Source organism: Cygnus atratus, chromosome 6, assembly GCF_013377495.2.
Source record: "Cygnus atratus isolate AKBS03 ecotype Queensland, Australia chromosome 6, CAtr_DNAZoo_HiC_assembly, whole genome shotgun sequence".
NCBI lineage: Eukaryota > Metazoa > Chordata > Aves > Anseriformes > Anatidae > Cygnus > Cygnus atratus.
Window position 1 is genome coordinate 34,959,383 of NC_066367.1, and position 18,245 is coordinate 34,977,627.

Here is an 18,245-nt window from a genome sequence, read left to right on the forward strand (position 1 = left end):
TTAGCACCAACATATGCATATCTTTATTACACTCAACTTGTAGCTTCATAATTTAATTTTCCCATAGTTTGTTCATAAAAATAGCCATCTTTAAATATATTAAAAAACAAATAACCAAAAACACAGACGACCAAATCTTGTTCTAGCTAGTGATATAACAAGATCATTTAAACGTATTTCAAATCCTAAAAATAAAGAAGACTTTAAAATGTGATTAAAGCCATCTTGTTCTTGCATATGTTTACTTATTAGATGAGTATGCATAACAATCACTACTGGCATAGAGATTGTAAGTAGGGATAATTTTTTTCCTTCTGATCCAACACAAAAAATAAGGGCATTATATTCAGCTAGCAAATTTAAAATAAAAAGGGAGGGGTTTTTGCACAGAGGTTCTTTCTATTGTTCTTTCTATTGGCTTTTGCCGATGATGAATCACAGTGACTTAATTTTTTTCCTGTTCAATATTAGTTTTTTTTTTCCCCTTAATTTTCCTTATTTTTTTTTCCTGCTCTGCTTTCAAATTTTGTGCTTTGCATATATTATTATATGAACCTTTTTAAGATTCTTTGTTCCATATCAGTTGGGCTTGAATGGGTTACTCAGAAATATGAATCCACACTTTGGCAGCTGGGAGTGCTTTATGAGCAACTTTATGAGTGCAGCTCTTGCACTGACATCTTTCCTTCATCTTGCCTGTAGATGATCTGCCTTCTCAAACTACCAGATTAAGTACACAAACTTTATAAGTATCAGATGTTCTTGGAGAAGTCCTATGGGGTTGCTGAGTTTGTGGGATTGTGTGATAGGACATGTGTCTCACTGAAGCATACAGACAGAAGCAAAAGTTGGTCATGTCAAACTGCAATCTGCTCTGGATCCTTTTGTCCAGTCAGTCTTAACATCTAATTCTCCATTGAAGATACCTCTGTTGACAAATATTTAAGTGAACTTCGTACTGGTCTTTATTCTGAGTTACATTTCCCAGTATATCTCACAACACTGTGACTCTTGTTGCATGGAATAAAGTAATTAATTTACTACAAGATGTTTTTGCTACATTGAGTGTCTTTCTTACTCCAAAATAAAAAGGTGATGCAGAAATTATACTGAATAATCTACTGAAATTATACAGTAGATTATAGCAAATTATGACATTTTTCACTGTTTATTAATCATAAAAACAATAAAGTATGCAGAATAAATTGATGAAAACTGGATAATTCTTTAAGAAAAATCAAGAAAGTTATTATATTCCAGATGAGATACTACTACTTTATTGGCTGGAGCTATAAATTAGTATAATATAAAGTGCATAGTTTACTTATCCAACAAGAATTGTATGAGCCAGACAAAGCTATCATACCAGATAGGTACTACCATACATTGGAAGAGGACATGTTAAATGAAATCCTTATATACTTTTGCTACTTTTTCAACAATGTCAAGCTACAGTCATATTCAAAACAGTAATATATTCTAAACCAGTGTCATACTTACCACAGTTAGCTTCATCTGATCCATCAGCACAATCTGGGTCTTCATCACATACCCACAGTTTAGAAATGCAATGTTTAGTTGTTTTACATTGGAAGTGGTCTGGAGAACAACTGTTTTCAGCTTTAAAAAAAAAAAAAAAAAGGATTTAAAATTAAAACAAGAAGTTTCTGCTTATATTCCAAACACGTTTTGTACGTAAAGTTAAAAAAAAAAGTAACTTCCGTAAGAAAACAGTATTCAGGTTTACATTGTTTATAATTTCATCTTCTTTTTTTATATTATTTTACACACAATAGCAAGATCTGAGCAAGAGTTTAGAATACAAAAACATCCTCACAATAAAAACATCCTGAGTGCACTCATGGATTCCTTCTTCTATCCAAGCAGTGAGAACACTGCAACAATCAAGAGCCTTTTCACAGGGATTCCTCCTCTAGTTATTTATCATGAAAAGTTACTTGCTTTGCTGATTTGTTTCCTACAGCATTCAGCTCCACAGACTAAGAGGAAAGTTAAGTTCCTGCCTTAAACCAAGAATCTGCTTTCAAGCCAGAATGGGTGGAATGCTACTTAGAGTGGAATGCTACTTTAAATTCATGTAGTGAAACATGATTCTACCTCAACTAAACTACCTCACAAAAACTTATGCCAGATCTTACTATTTCTTAAACTCATAACTGAGAGTATAAAGGCAAGATGAAGGACATATACCTGGACTGGACTGTGAACCAGTTATTTGAGACCAGATGCATAAAGATTTCTTTAGAAATACGTATATGTACAAGAACTGTGTATGTACAAGAAATGTGTAAGAAATTGTCCTAAACTGAACTGAACACAGGTGGAAAACAGCATGACCTATTCTCTGATAACATTTTCCAACATGAATACCTGTCCCACTTTTACCTAGTGAACTCCACAAAATTTTAACAAACTTTCCTATCCATGTTGAAAAGCAACTTGCACAAAGGCACAGATGTGATACCACTGATACTGATATAACAAGGAGACATGCTTGTTTCCTTCTTGGGTTTGGTAAAATGAAAAAAATGTGTTTGTTAAAAGATGGTGTATTATTTCTTTCAGCGTCATTTCCATGCATCAACTTACAGTGCTGCATTTAAAAAACATGTAGACTTGGATATGCTGCTAACTCTACTTACAAAAAGTAATACTTCTCAGCTAGGATACCCCATCAAGAAATTTCAATGTCTACCTTCCTCCATTTTACATGTGGAAAGCCTTAAGTATATAATATGACTTGTTCAAGGTAACTTAAGTATAAAACCAAGCAGTGGCCAAGCTGAGAAAAGGTCTTTGTTTTATGAATGTTAGTCTGGTGAAATCAGAACAAGATAGATAATATCAACTATTACCTGTCTTGTGACAGAAACCCTAATCACCTTGAACTTTGAGGCAGACTTAACCCTCCCACTTTGGGTAGTCTCTTCTAAGGCACTTGAAGAGTTTTCAGAAGCCATAAACTAGATTTTATTAGAATATAAACTAGCACACTTAGCTTTCTTAAAAGAGAAGCTCATAATGTCTAGGTCAGACAATAGTTTTTTTTTTTATTATTATTATTATTTTTTTAAGTATATAATGAACCCTTCCAGCCCCCTACCTCATGCCTTTGCAGGTGGATTGATAGCTGATTTTCAGACAATTCAAAAGCTTGCTTTGTTTCACAGCAGACTGTCCTATCCCATCCTAGTGGAAAACATTCCCAGGAATTCACTGATGATCCTGACCCTATTCCTACCACAATCCTTGAGCACTGCCGTGCTGTGGACTCTACTGCTCTGATTTCATTTTCCCAGGTTCACCTCATGGTTTTGGGAATCTTTCATGTAACATGTGCAGATCTTTATAATGAAAAGAGCAATCTCCCTTATCTTCTGCAGGTGCTTACCTGACTCCACTTAATCTGTTTTTAAAGAAATGTGACATGCAAACCAACATAATAATATTGTTAGAGGCTACAGCTCTGCTGCGCTGTTTGGAAGATGCCATTAAACATGATAACTAACAAAGCCTTTGTATCCTTAGCAACCCTTCCCTTGGAGAAGGACATGTTCTTTCAGAAATGCAACACATGCAAACTTTGAGAAAACTAATTCTGAAAACAGGAATGAGCACTTTAGATCATCTGTAGATCTGAATAATGAACTGAGTGAAGGACAGAGATGTATTTGAAGACGACAACATTATTTTAATTGCAGAATGATCAAAGATACTACCTATTCAACACATTTCCATTTAAAAACTGAAAATATTTTCTCTATTTGTCTCTGAGAAATATGGAGTGAAACTGAATTTACCGAAAGATGTATAAAAAGATGAGTAAATGGAAAGTTGCATAGATAAATTAATGAAATCCCCATAGAAAAGGGAATTGAAAAGGTAGAGAACTATATCAATGAAAAGGGATATAGTAGGAGCTATGGATCTACATAATTTCCAGTAAAAGAAGAAGAAAAGTATTTTTCCCTTTAAATGTGTTGCCGAAAGCCATGGCAGATGAAAGCCTCAAGAGTATGAGTCATTTGTGAGGTGGTTAAGAGTAAAATGGATATTTCAGCCTAAGTCAGAAACCCAATTAAATGCTTGAAATTAATTTATTTACACACCCCTTTTCTTTGCAATGACTTTTAAAAATGAAGTTAATAAATGACATTTTACTTTGTTCGCTTGTATATAAAGCATTGTACATCAAACAATTCAGTGCATTAGCTGCTTTGCATGTTCCTCACATTACTTTGTAGAGGACATTAACATTATTTTACATATTTTATTTCAGCTTCTGGTTTAAAATCAGCTACAGTTGTCAGAACAAAATTTTGTAAACATAACTTACGGCAGTCTCTTTCATCTTCTTCATCACCACAATCATCCTGTCCATTGCATCTCAGATTTATTGGAATACACTTCTGATTCTTTGTGCACTTAAACTGACCTGACAGACACACATGTGTGTCTGGAATTTGAAAGAATAAAAAATATTAAGTTAAAGAGATTAAAAGTTATAGATTAAAAAATTTACAGATTAAAAGTTAAAATAAAAATACAAATAGCTTTCTTGATATGAAATGGCATTTATACCAATTTAGCATGTTTCTGAAGTCTTTAATACATACAGTCACCTACCGCAGTTCAGTTCATCAGAATTGTCCCCACAATCATTCTCTCCATCACAGATAAAAGCTGGAAGAGCACAAAGTCCAGTTCCACACTGAAAACGTCCTGGCTGACATCTGAATTCAGCTGGAGAAAAAAAATGCTTATTAGTACTATTGGAAGAATGATAAAGTGTCAATAGCGTTGTTCTTTCTCAACAGAGCTATCAGAAGTATTTGTGAACATTGAGCCTATACAGTCAAATACAAATCTAAGTAGATAATAGCAAATAAAATGTACGTGTACTACTGTAAAATTGATTTCAAAGTGTGAGATTTTATATTCACGTACCTGTAGTTATAACTTCCTAATGATATGCTTATTACAATGCTCTACAGGTTGATGCTTACTAATAGTTCAACAGATACTTGCAATTTATGATATAAACATTTCAGTTCAAGTGTGCATTTAAGAAATTTATCTCACTCTAAATCCACCTCCCATGAGTCTACCACTGCTTTTTCTCATAGCCACTGCCATTTGTGTGAATGAGCAATTATGCACTTCTATAGTACTATTTTCTACAAACAGATTGTAGCTAAAAATGTTAATCTTACGTACGATGATTATATATGTTAATGTTTGCTTCAAAGGCCTTTGCAGCAGAAAAAGAGAACTAATAGCATTGTAAAAAAACATGGATTAGAGATTTCAGTACACAAAATTCAATGAGCTGTTACTTATCTGGAAGACTATATAGCACATAGCAGAGTTTTTTGTGTTTATAAGCTTGAGGGAAGAATACAAGAATATTTTGTTTTATGTAGATTAATTTAATAGTATTAAAGAAGTTAGTGATGGTGACTGAGAACACAGCATCATTAATAGACATTACTCTTCAGGAATCTAGTACACTAGACAGGTACTTTTCTAACAACTAAGTAAAACAGTAGCCAGCTGCCATCACAGCAACCATCCTTTGGGATGCTGAAAGAATCATTATTATTGACTTCCAGCTGTCTACAATTCAACAGAGGAATACTACAGTAACCTACTATTTGAACTATGGGAGGCTATTGAGAAATATGCTGTATCTTTTGTAGTGTGTCAAAGTTACACAGGATGCATGAAAAATGTTCACTGCATAAAATCATTCAGACTGGTGGTGAAATTTATCTCACCAAACTTTCCTTTGACAAAGTTTATAAAACTATAAAATGAAAATGTTTATATAAAACATATCGTGAAAAATAAACAGAATCTTAGTTGGAGTCACATCGAAAACGTTGCTGTTTCAGGAAATTGCACTAAATGATACCATGCAGCTAAACCTGTATAATTGCAATAAAACATAATCTAATGAAAATTGTAATATCACATTTCTATTACAAAAATAGAATAATTAAATTCAGCAAAAATTTAGATGGAATCAAGTAAAAAGGAAAAATGTGTTCTTATAATTTTCCAAAGATCTTAAGAGACACTTAGTAGTCATGAGTTAATGAAAATCTTACACAGCCTGACAGACAAGACTCTGTGCCCTTTCTAAATCTGACAGAGACCAAGGAAAACAAAACAGTGCTGCCAACAAAAGCTTTCAAAGAAAATCCTCTTCTTAACATTTATAAAGCATTATATTTGGTTTGGACTCTACAGACAAAACTGAGTTCCAAATGTAGAGTAGAATGCACTTACGGCATTCCTTGGGCTCATCAGAGCCATCTCCACAGTCGTCAACAGTGTCACATTTCCACCAGAACGGAATACATTTGTCAGTTTTGCAACGGAACTGGAGAAAAGGAGAGAAAGAATATGTTGTTTTTTACAGGAACAGCATAAACTATAAGAAATTAGATTCATTTGATTAAATCATTGTTCCACTAATAACTTCTGGTTGTTGATTTTATAAAACCTAATCTAAAAAAAACATATATCTGTTTTTGGAGATGTATTGCACTGAGACTTCAGCTGACAGAAGTCACTGCAGTTTCAATGACATTGCTACACTCGTAGTTCCACTGATAAAAAGCAATCACTGCATTTTGCTGCATTCCATGACTTGATCCTTTAAGATCTTATTCAGAACAACCACAAAAACAACATTGTAATTTTGTTTTCACTGAAAGAAAAACACAAACAAAATAAAGGGTAGAAATGATTTGATGCAATCTTCGAAGGCTAATCCTAAAATCAGAGTTCATTGTGTTAGGGAGAAAAATCTGGATAGACTATCTGCACCTTTCAAAAAATGTGTTTCCTACCTGGTGTCTCTATGAGCACAGAAGGGAAGGAAACCAGCAAACTTAGACGTGGAAGACATTTCATTTTCTGTGACAGCATATTTTTTTTTCATTTCTTCATGTTTTAAAAAATATTAATTATTCAATAAAACTGTGTTTAAGAGGTATATAAAACTTGGTACATTAGTTCAGTTTTAATTTGTCTGCCAAGACAGTTCAGGGTTTCACTGCCATTTATACATTGAGCAACATCATTCCCATAACACACTGAGAGACATGCTATACAATTAGTTGGATCTAAATTCAGGCATGTAGCAAAAACAAATTGCTGTATTTTATCATGTTGTGCATGTTGTTGTATACCACTATCAACCTCTACTAGACAAATACATCAGCTCCAGATTTTGTTTCTGTCTAATCCAGTATTTTAAGAGAGTACTTATCTGGATATCCATACTCTAGGAGATTATTTAGGAATGGGTGTAAGGCTGTTATTCAGTTCTACAAAGGTAAGCATATCAGAGTAGCTCAGCGGAAGGTCTCCTGGTGTAGGAAACCAACAGAAACTCAGACAACTCTCATTCTTACTATTTTCTATTTGCTAGCTTGGCCTTTTTACTGCCTCATTATTTTAAAGTACCAGCCACACTGCTCACCACAAGGCACTTCAAGCCATTAAACTGACAACATATATTTAATTTCAGGAAATGGGTATTAACTCTTAGATATTTTTACACTTCATGGAAATACTTATGATCCTTTCTAAATCTGGTATCCAATCACTTAGTAAAATTGGGGGTCAGAGCCATGTAGGTGTGTGTGGAATTACCTTAAATGGCCTTCTAGAGTCTGATGTATCTTGTAGTGAATAATTTCTTACATCAGATTAGCCATCAAAAGACATTGAATGTCTGCCTGTGTGTAAAACGAGCGAGTGTATCAGCCATCTAGCTGCTTCAGAAATGGCTAACAGTGGATGTGTTTTCATGAGTGATTATATCATCAGAATAACTATAATTTTACAACAAAATCTGAAAATGTTTACTGAGCAAAGTATGTTTTTGCCACAGACCTCTGCATCTGATGCCATCAGGCTGACAAATTATCAGAGAGTAAACAGATTTCAGAATTAGACGAAAATGACTAATAACCGACGTCAATTTGTAGTTGTATTTCTGCAGGCAACTTCTCCTATATAACCCCTCTCTCCCTCCTAAGGAATGCAGAAGTGATAAAATATTACTTTTGGAGGGTCCAAGATACAACGCTATCCTTCAAATCAAGTTATGAATTAATAATTTAGAAAGGATCCACTCGATCAACTGTTAGCATGTAAGTAAAATTAAAACAAACAAACAAAACAAAATAGAAAGTGCCTTTTTATTTTAATAAAATAAATTTAAGAAGGTGAATATATGTGGAAAAAAGATTAGGTAAGAAATTCTTCATTTTCTTTTATTCTTTCGTTTTGCTCACCACTTAATGGGAAGTGACAGACAGAAAATATAAACATAAAAGATGCAGTGAACAAAGTAAAACCACAGAAAGCACTGCATTATGGTAACGTAGGAAGACTCTGGGAAGGAATCTTAACAATATTACTTGAATGAACTTGTACATCATTATGAAATGATGAAGATAAATTGAAGATGACCGCTATTCCTTCAAAATGAAGAGTAAAACCCTTTCCTTACTGAATATGGACAAAATGCATCATGATGTGTAATGTTGTAAGGTCATTAGCATACATATAATGAAACTCAACTACTAGAAAAATTAAAGCTTTTAAAGGCCATACGTACTATTACAATCAACCAAACTAATTGAGTAGAACAGTCCAAGGCCTTTTATCAAACTGGTTCTCTTGTAAGAAATAAATCAGTATGTTCCAGTTAATCTAACTTAAATCTTAAGAAAATTAATTTATTTCAAGTCATAGGGAATCCATCTCCCATAAATAATTCAATGTTTTAATTGATACAATTTTTAAGTAATTGTGTATTTTACCATTTTTATCTACCTAACTGGAGAGCTCAGTCCCATCCTTTTCTTGTATCTTGTATTTGTGTAACGTTTGTTCATGCATGAATACCCTCAAACCATTTTGTCATTTTATCGTTCATGTTTTATATATATATATACTTTTCAAAGGAATGTTTATGGGTTTAGTAGATGTATTTGCTCTAATGACTGGAGGAAACATCCACATTTGACAGGGAGCAAGTTCTGTGCTCTCTGGAAAAAAAAAAATGCATTTGAAAGTAAGTCGATTTTCAACTAATAATCTTGAAGATTAAGCACTTTAAATGTGCCCATGAGTTTCCTAGTCTTCAGGTCCTTTGACTGCTGCTTCCACATTTCATGGACACCAACCTTCGTTATTTAAAAGCAGGTGAAAACACAGTAAAATGCAACTCTTCTCTACATACATATACACTTACCTGACTGGCAGTGCAGTTCGATAAACATGTCTTGTTATCTGCAGCAAGGTAAAAGTTAGTGGGACAGGCACAAGTATGCATCTTGTCAGGGGCTAGAAGGCATAAATGACTGCAACCACCATTGTTTAGTGTACACAGATGTTTAGACACTGTGGACAGAATAGGAAAGTTGTATCAGAGACTATTATTTCAGTTTAATTCAGAGTATCTGCTTTATAGAGGAAAAATGTATTACACATTTTATTTTTACAAAGGAATGTTTCATATCAAAATCCTTTTCCTTTTGCCTTTACGCTAGTCTTCTTTTTTGTATGGAACAAGTAGTTATTACTAAGGATATACATTCAATAAAAAAATGATAAAAAGAAAAAAAAACTCATATATAATGAGACAAAAAATTAGCTAATCTAGATCAAGTACCAAATTGTATTCAGCCAGAATTCAAACACACAGACATCAGGAAACAAGACACAATCATAATGCCTATGTTTTCTGACCTTTTGTCAGTACAGCAGGTTTCTAAACAACAGTATTGTTCTGCATTATTAACACTCTCCCACTTTTGCAATAATAACGCTAAATTTCTTCATAACATAATGCTTTGATCTTGGTAACTGTTAGCTTGAACTCTAATGTAATTTAACCATCCTGTACTTCCAGTCATTAACTATAAAGCTCTTTGGGTATTTAATCACTGAACGAGACCTATCACATTCATTTAATACTAGATATACTTACAACATTAATCACATATCTATATTTTAAAAACTATTGAAACTTTTGAAAATTTCTGAAATTTAAAATAAAACAGAAATAAAAAAAATCATTGCTGATAAATAATCTTCAATTAATTCAGTGACTGGCTACTTACTAAGTGAAACACATGTACATGCTGCATGGAAAACATAGAATAATTACCATCAGGTTGTCTATAAGAATGATACACCTGGATGTCTGTTATGGTGTGCCAGGAATTAATCAGTGACAGTCTGTCTAATCCAGAGGTTTTGTGGGCACGGCTGAGTGATTTGGTTTTCCCGTCTGTCCAGTATATGTAGTCTTCAAACAATGTTAGTGCAATCACCCCTGGAATATCTTGATTAGGGACTGTAAGAAGAGATGCTAAGATTAATGCTCACTCTTGGAAGACTGCCAGCTAAAATATTCCATACTGAATGGGTTGACAGATACAACTGCTATATAATGTCTTGAGAATAATTATCATGACAATATGTCAAGCCTAAAGGGTTCTTTATTACCAGTTACGAGAAAGATGGATGAGGTATGTGAGCTCTGCTTGCTTGGAATTAGTTGGCCCAATCAGTGTTAAGGAAATGAAAGAATTCCAGTCAACAAAAATCACCTCCAGATTCTAAACCAATCACATGTTAAGTTGTAAAGTCGTATGTAACATAATTATCACTTAACCTAATTTTTACAGAAGGCCAGTATTCATTTGCTGTCTTAGGAGAATAAAAGTTATTAGAAAACACCCAAAATACAAAGCATACATTCCCAGATGCATTGTATTTAACACAATTTAAGGCAATTATTATTATTTCGTTTTGGCAAAATATGCTGACAAGTGAGACAGGGGGAAAAAAACATTTTATTAAATTAAACGTAACAGTAAGAGGGTATATTGTTTATTCCTAGCATAACCTACCATACAGTAAAAAAAAAGACACAAAGTAATAATACCCTATTGTTATAATATCACAAAATTATAAGTCAACATCAGTTAAACAAGGATGAAAGAACAAAAGGGAGAAAAAAGCTTTGGAATGTTCTTTATCCTACTGTAGACTTGGACTATTTATTCTTGGTAAACATAAAAAAAAAGGTAGAATTCAGCTTATTTATAAACTGTATGTAACTGTAATCATAAATGTCACAGGAAACATCTAACCACAATGTTCAATTTGTGTATTAGTCTTCTATCACCGAATCACTCTACTACTGATAGAGCTAAAAAGGCAAATTAGAGAAGCTGCGTCTGTCATCTGCAATATATTCTTAACATGTTCACCTTGTTTTCTTAGATGAATATAGCTTCATCTTTCCACCTGGAATGTGCTCAAATAAGTTTGGCAAATCCTAAAGTCTCACTGGAACATTTCATAGTTCACTGACAACTGATGACCAATACTTGTATATGGAATAAGAATTTAGCAAATGTGCTTTTGTGTACAACAGTCTTTCCTATACGTTGAACGCCAGCTTAGAGTATGCTGCCTTTTGGTCCTGAAAACCTTGCTTTTTAGACCTGAAATTATTTTCCTTTCTTGTATGTTTACACATTCCATAACCATCATACTGAAGCAATGATACTCTTATAAAGTATCATTGTTATAAAGCTTCATAACATTTCTGAGAAATTAGTCAAATTGCATTCATATAAAAATATCACAATTTTGGCACGTATTACATACACAGCTTTGGCATGGTTCTCTATATAGTACAGTGTCCCCAAGAAAAGCTCTTATTATTTCCCTTATTTGTAAAAATCACATTGTGAAAAGGGTGTCTACAAAATGGAAGTGAGTCACTCTCCATGTTGATTGTTGCTATCCCATTTGTCTTAGCAATGAAGGAAAGAATTCTTGAAGAACCATTATTTTCAGCTTTACCACCAAAGTAACAAGACAAGTAAAAGAAAGGAAGAATATAGAAACTATAAGCACAGGTATTTCCATCATACTGGTTATTTTCCTCAGTGTGACATTTCGTAACCAATGGACTGATCAAAATATATTGCAAGAAAAACATCCAAGACTCAGGAAAACTCCAAGAGGTACAGTAGGGTTTGTCTGTCCACTGGAAAACCCATAAGCATTATTATCTAATTGTATCAGCTACTTGCACATTAATTTTACCCTGACTCTGCTCTGGTGTGAATTAAGTAATTCACTCTGTGGGGAAAATAAACTGAAGGCTAGACAATACACAGCCTCACCCTAGATTTAGTACAGTGTGTGGGAGAATCTCCCGTACTGAAAACATTGGAGTGACCTACATAACCCTACATCTAGGCACAACAGAGACTAAGCAGTCAAATGCTAGTCATTACTATTTTTCTAATGTTCTTTCACTTAACATAAGATTTTTTCACTTAAGATTTTCCTTGAATCTTGAGAGATTCTTCAAGCTTTGCACACACCTTTAATAATGCTGAGTTCAGCTTAATACTGTTCCAGAAAAGGTATGCATCACTAATTTTAAATAAAAAAGTGAATGATCTATAAAATGCCTTAGCATAATTATTAATTGGGAATACTAATTACCATATCCTACTCTTACAGACAGATTACTGTAATTAATTAAGGAAGCATAGAATTTACACATTCATGTCAGTTGGAATAAGGAAATTACAATTCTGAAATATGAGTTAATCAAAATCTGTGTACCCACATGCTATATGGAAGAAACATCTTTTGGTTTGAATCACTACACAGTATTTCAGCAGATCCCTGAAGAACTGGACCGCTCTGTGGCCACTCCCCTCATGTAGTTAATTCATTAAATTTAAGTCATTCAACTGTGTTATTACTGTGGTATTATATTTACCATGGGATTTTGAGTACATCTGGGCACAATCCATTGTGCCATCTTTATATGACTTAGGTACAATAAACTTAGACTTAGGTACAATATACTCAGCATTTTTCAAATTTTACGTATGTTTTTATTCAATATTTATTTACTCACTATTTATTTATTCAATAGCATTTGCTATTGAAAGTTTTCTTATAGCCTCTGAGTCATATGGTTGTGTCACTGCAAAAAAAATAAAAGACAAGCAGGAAACTTAGGTTCATCTGCAAAACTGCAGAAAATTCCCCGCTGATCTTAAAGGATAGTTTCTAATGAGAAATGCAGACCAGACTGACAGAAGAAGCTGGAAGGAACTGCAGAAAGAGAAGCTGGTACTTGTAAAGCTCTGGACTGTAAAACCCTGAAGCTATTCACAAAGCCATTTATCTTACTATTATTTGAGTTCTGAAAATATCTTTTCATATAAATTATGACCCTTTCTGTTACTTTTGACATCAAATTAAAGATGTCAAAGATACCACTCCAGCCTAAATTAAAAAAAAAAAAAAAAGTGATGTTGCCTTCTTCTGTATTCTCTTATTCTGATCACAGTTAGGATTAAAATCAGAACAAATGGACATGTAAAAGCTTTAACGCACATAAAGAGGATTTACTTGAGACAATTATATTGATTTAGTCTTCTGTAATACTCCCCAGTAATGAAAAATACCTGTAGCATTCATCCTCTCTTTGGCCATCCAATAATTATAAATAAACATCATATCCTGAGTACAGATATATGAGCAGATGCTTACTTTCCTTTCTATGTATATCTGTGGGTTGTCATAATGACACACAATCCATTCAGAAATCCGAGTACACAATTCATCTTAGCTTCACTGGATTATGCATACATCAGAATCCAGAGGAAAATTCATATTCATTATCTAAAAAATATTCAGGAGAATAACATACTGTTTCAATTCTCTTATCATGCCTTATTAATAGGGAAGCTAAGTAAAATGTGTAGTGTAAGATGCTAACTACTACAGTTAGAGCACTGCATTTCAGAAAACAACTGACTGATGCAAGTAGACTTTTCCTTGACCTTTTTCGAAAGATAATTCTGTAAGCACCACGTTTAGAAACTTGTCTTCCATAAAATATCTTAAAATCAAAACCAGAATAGACAATACAATGTAGCAGGTATTATATAATCTATTTATGTTCTTTAAAAGAAACATGACGCAGTGTCGCAGTGTATCTGTTTCTAAAAACTGGATTTTGCACATAGGTCAAAAGATGAAACTGTCAGGGGCTTAATCACTCTCATGTTAGGGTTGTATTTTGCTGCTGCTATTTCTGACCTCTACATTCTCCAGAATAACTAATCATGAAATAAGAAGGGATGCTGCATCCAATCAACAATGAAGCAATGTGAGTCTCTTGAGAGTAGTTCAGTTTAAATATTTGACATGTAGGGTGAGAAACTGAAGCCCCCGCAAAACAAAGCACCTTCTTTTCATCAATGCTGCTAAATGAGTACACATTCATATCAGCCACTTATCGTGGAAGCTTTCTTTTTGAGAAGACTGCTTTTCCAACTGAGTATAGAGCCGAGCTCATATATTTTAATGAAGGAACTTAGAAATAATTCTGTACATAGACGGACCCATGAGTTCACTCGTGAGCTCAGCTACACCTGCACGTAGGAGGCGTACAGGATAGCAGGACCATTCCATGGGAACAATGTGGCCAAGCACATACACACTGAACCCTAAAGCCGTGAAAGGAGTGATGGCATGATGATTTCGACTGCTGAGCAGGAAGTCGTCCTAGCCAAATACTGATCTAAAGGAAATAATGAAACAGTACTATAAACAACTCATTTGGTCTGAGAATTTTTTAACCCTTGAGTAACTTCCTAATTTTAATGGGCTTCTCTGTTAAAGTCAAGATTTCATGAAGTGATGTTCAATAGAAACTTGATCAAAGTCAGGACCTTGCATCATTTATGGCTCTAAAAGACCTAAGTTTTGTGACTATGAAGCTTGGAGAAGTTACAAAAATAAATACTAGTAATAATAATAATAAAAAAAAACACAGGGAAGCAACGAAAGGACTATTTTATTTAACATATGTCAACATGTTAAATAAAATAGTACAAACAAATGTAAATAAATATATATATATATAAAATACATACAAAGTAAATACAGTATCAATGGATGGAATTATATCATATAAATTTTATTCCAAGCTGATCGTAAAAAGCAATGTATTTTCTTTAAGTTGGTACATCTGTAAAGACTGAGGAAAGATTTTATTAAAAAAAAAAGGCACAAAAAAACAGATATTTAATGGCAGTTGATTCTGATTTCTTTCACTGCTTGAGGAATAGTACTATCATAGTTCTATCATATCCCAAGCCAGGGGGGTTGGAACTAGATGATCCTTAAGGTCCCTTCCAAACCAAACCATCCTATGATTCCACAGCCGAATATTACTTTGCTTCATTCCTTCATTGTTTGATATATTATAAATAATGGAACATAGAACTGTTGACACCTAATAAATAGGTTATAAAATCTACAGTTTGTATCAACTGTGAATGACAATAAAATGTGATATAATTTTTATGTCATATTTTTTGATGCAACAGTAAAATAATCCCTCATGTTTGTTCTTTGCCTCTGGGGACATCAGCATTCCAAGTTTTCCAAAATCTTAGGCAGTGACAACTATTGATTTATCATAAACGTATGTAGTTGAAGAAACACGCACTGTCTTTTTTCAGTCTTTTACTTCCAGAGAAGTTCAGTTACATTACTGTTCTACCTCTTCATAAATGGCATGCATTATTTACATGTTGCAATACTAATTACAAGTCTCAGAGCATACATTACGGAGTGAACTATACTTGTAAACAGGAGAGCAAGACTAATTGACCTCCTTTCTTTAGCAAGCACTGTGAAGATGGACTACTTTCTGCATAATCAGAGTAAAACTAGGTCAGAGTCATAACAGGTAAATACCTCCACCTTCCCTGCATCACCTATTTTAAAACATTTAATCAAGACATCTACTTGCCAGCCCATCAGTACAAAAGTAATACACTCTGTTATACACAACTTCTTTAACAACTATGAGGGACAAAAAAAACACAGAATGCGAAATCACCACTCTAAGTCATTTGGGAGGAAAACTGCAAATTAAATTTGTTTTTGATTCTTTTTCCTACCACAGCCTTGCTCCGTATTACAGATGGGTGATTCCCTTGCAAACCCTTCCTTTTCTAACAGGCCTTCTGCTGCTCTTCTCTACAAGGGTTTGATCTTATACAGAAATAATGAATTCTCTGCATTGAAAAGAGAAAAATTGAAACTCAAATTTTGCTGCAGTTTCAATATTCATCCCCACTCTGCCTCTCAAGCTGTTCCTTCCATCACCTTTGCTTCCCCCATGCTCCTGCCCAGATTCTCCCCTGCCATCTTCTAACTTTGAGTACATAAACTGCTAAGCCCCTTTTGTTTATCTCATTTATCTTCTACCACATGTAAATGAGCTATTCAACATTCTTCACCTTTCTTCATTGAGAACAGATGGCTGCCTCCCCTTTTTGATTGCTTTGATATCAACAAGGAGAGACACCGTGACATAAGAAAAACTGAGTTTTATATTCTCTGTTCTAGTTGCTTTCTGACAGCGATAACTGCATGGAAATTAATGCCAATCCCTTAAAATTTGTGATGCAGTATGTCCAGCACATATGGAAACTTCACTGACTTCACCAGTAAATGTCCATTAAGATTTTAATGAGTATGTAGAAAAAATATTTTCAGAGGCTTATAATCTAATGAAATGTTGGCATATTATCACAGGAACAACAGAAGATATAGAAACCAACCCATTGGCAATCTTCATAACGTGGGCTCCATAAACCAGAGACTGGAACCTTAGAGTAATATGTGTGAAGTGACTTTAATGTAGGAGAACCTGTATATTTTTCCTGAATATTATCCTTTGAAAGAGATAGAACACAATAAAATACTCAGATTTAGGAAGACATATGAATTGGAGATTTTTATCTGAACAATTATGAAAACTATGACTCTAGAACCTAATAGTAGGAGGTCAAGCAATTATTATGAGTTTGTGCTAATAACAGATGCAGCTAGCACCAGATGTGGTTATAACAAACAATTCCATAGGTGCCACAAAAGCTGGAAGAAAACTTTTCCAATATCAGAACTACAGTTTGTCTGCTGTTAAAAATTTTCTTTCCACACTTTTCTAATTTTTCATCTATTTAAACTGCAGTTTAAATCTGAAAGGAATTAATTTCTGTAATCTGTTAGGACAACTCCATAAACAAATGGATTTACTCTGCTATAATACTCAGGTGGCAGAGTTTAAACTTAGACACAAATGTTCTATTTCTACCTACAAAGCCCCCGAAATTAGTAATTCTTGAAATTACAGATGCTAAAAATAAAAAGTAAAAAAAAAAGAAAAAAAAAAAGGGTTAGCATCCCCAAAAGCTTTTTACTTAATACTGTAAAACTTGCACATATTTAGAACAATTTTAAAGTTTGTAAACACTCAGGCTCAGGTAGAAACCAATTTTGAAGTCAAGGATTTTTCAATTTAAGATAATATAGAAAAGTTTCTGTCTGATAACTATATTACAGCTAACAAAGTAATTTCCAAATACACAGTTCATTTAAAGGCTTAGCACATTTTCATTGCTTCATGTCCATGCCCCTGTAAGATGAAGCAATGAAGTGCTCTAAAAACTTTTGTTTTTAGAGTGTAAAATATCAAAGAATTTGGCACAGTTAAATTCCAATCTTAGCCCAGAGGAGTTTCTGTACTTCCTAAACTGGACTATCAGATTCCATTTTTGTATTTTCAAATTCTCATCGTCAAAGAGTGAAATGGGAAAATAGTAGGTACTCTGAAGGATAGGAGGAAGGATTGCTTGTGTGAGGCAATCTGATAGCTAGGGAACTGCAAAGCTCGTGTATCCTCTGGGCAATGGGAACCAAAAGCAGCTGTTAAGTCTGACAAATTCTTATTTTTTTATTTATTTTTTTAAAGCTCACAGAAGTAAACCAGCTTAGTGCTTAGCCAGATTAGTGCCTCAATACTTGCTTAATCATTTACTGTGCATAACATTTGTGAATGCTGCGGTGCTAAATTGGCTAAGCTCTAAAGACAGTTTTCATAATCACACATTAAACTTCAAATAGATAAGCAAGGTCATTGCTGCCCCTAGCGCCAAGAAGAGCTCCCAAGTAGGGTAAGATTTCTGGCCTAGTTAGCATGTTTTCAAAGTTCTTACTAGGACTCTTGACAGTTATAAAAGCCCCCTTTTCTGTTGAAATGCTGAGGAATTTTACAAGAGGAAAGC

The 18,245-nt window shown here is 33.8% G+C and overlaps 1 protein-coding gene across 1 annotated transcript in view; it reads right to left on the reverse strand.

Annotated features, from left to right (window-relative positions):
• LRP1B (LDL receptor related protein 1B) overlaps positions 1-18,245 on the reverse strand; it is a 509,529-nt gene that overhangs the window by 79,224 nt on the left and 412,060 nt on the right. Inside the window, 6 exon segments of the mRNA XM_050711674.1 lie at positions 1,501-1,620; positions 4,358-4,477; positions 4,648-4,764; positions 6,313-6,406; positions 9,299-9,447; positions 10,217-10,405. Coding sequence (XP_050567631.1) covers positions 1,501-1,620; positions 4,358-4,477; positions 4,648-4,764; positions 6,313-6,406; positions 9,299-9,447; positions 10,217-10,405 — 789 coding nt within the window.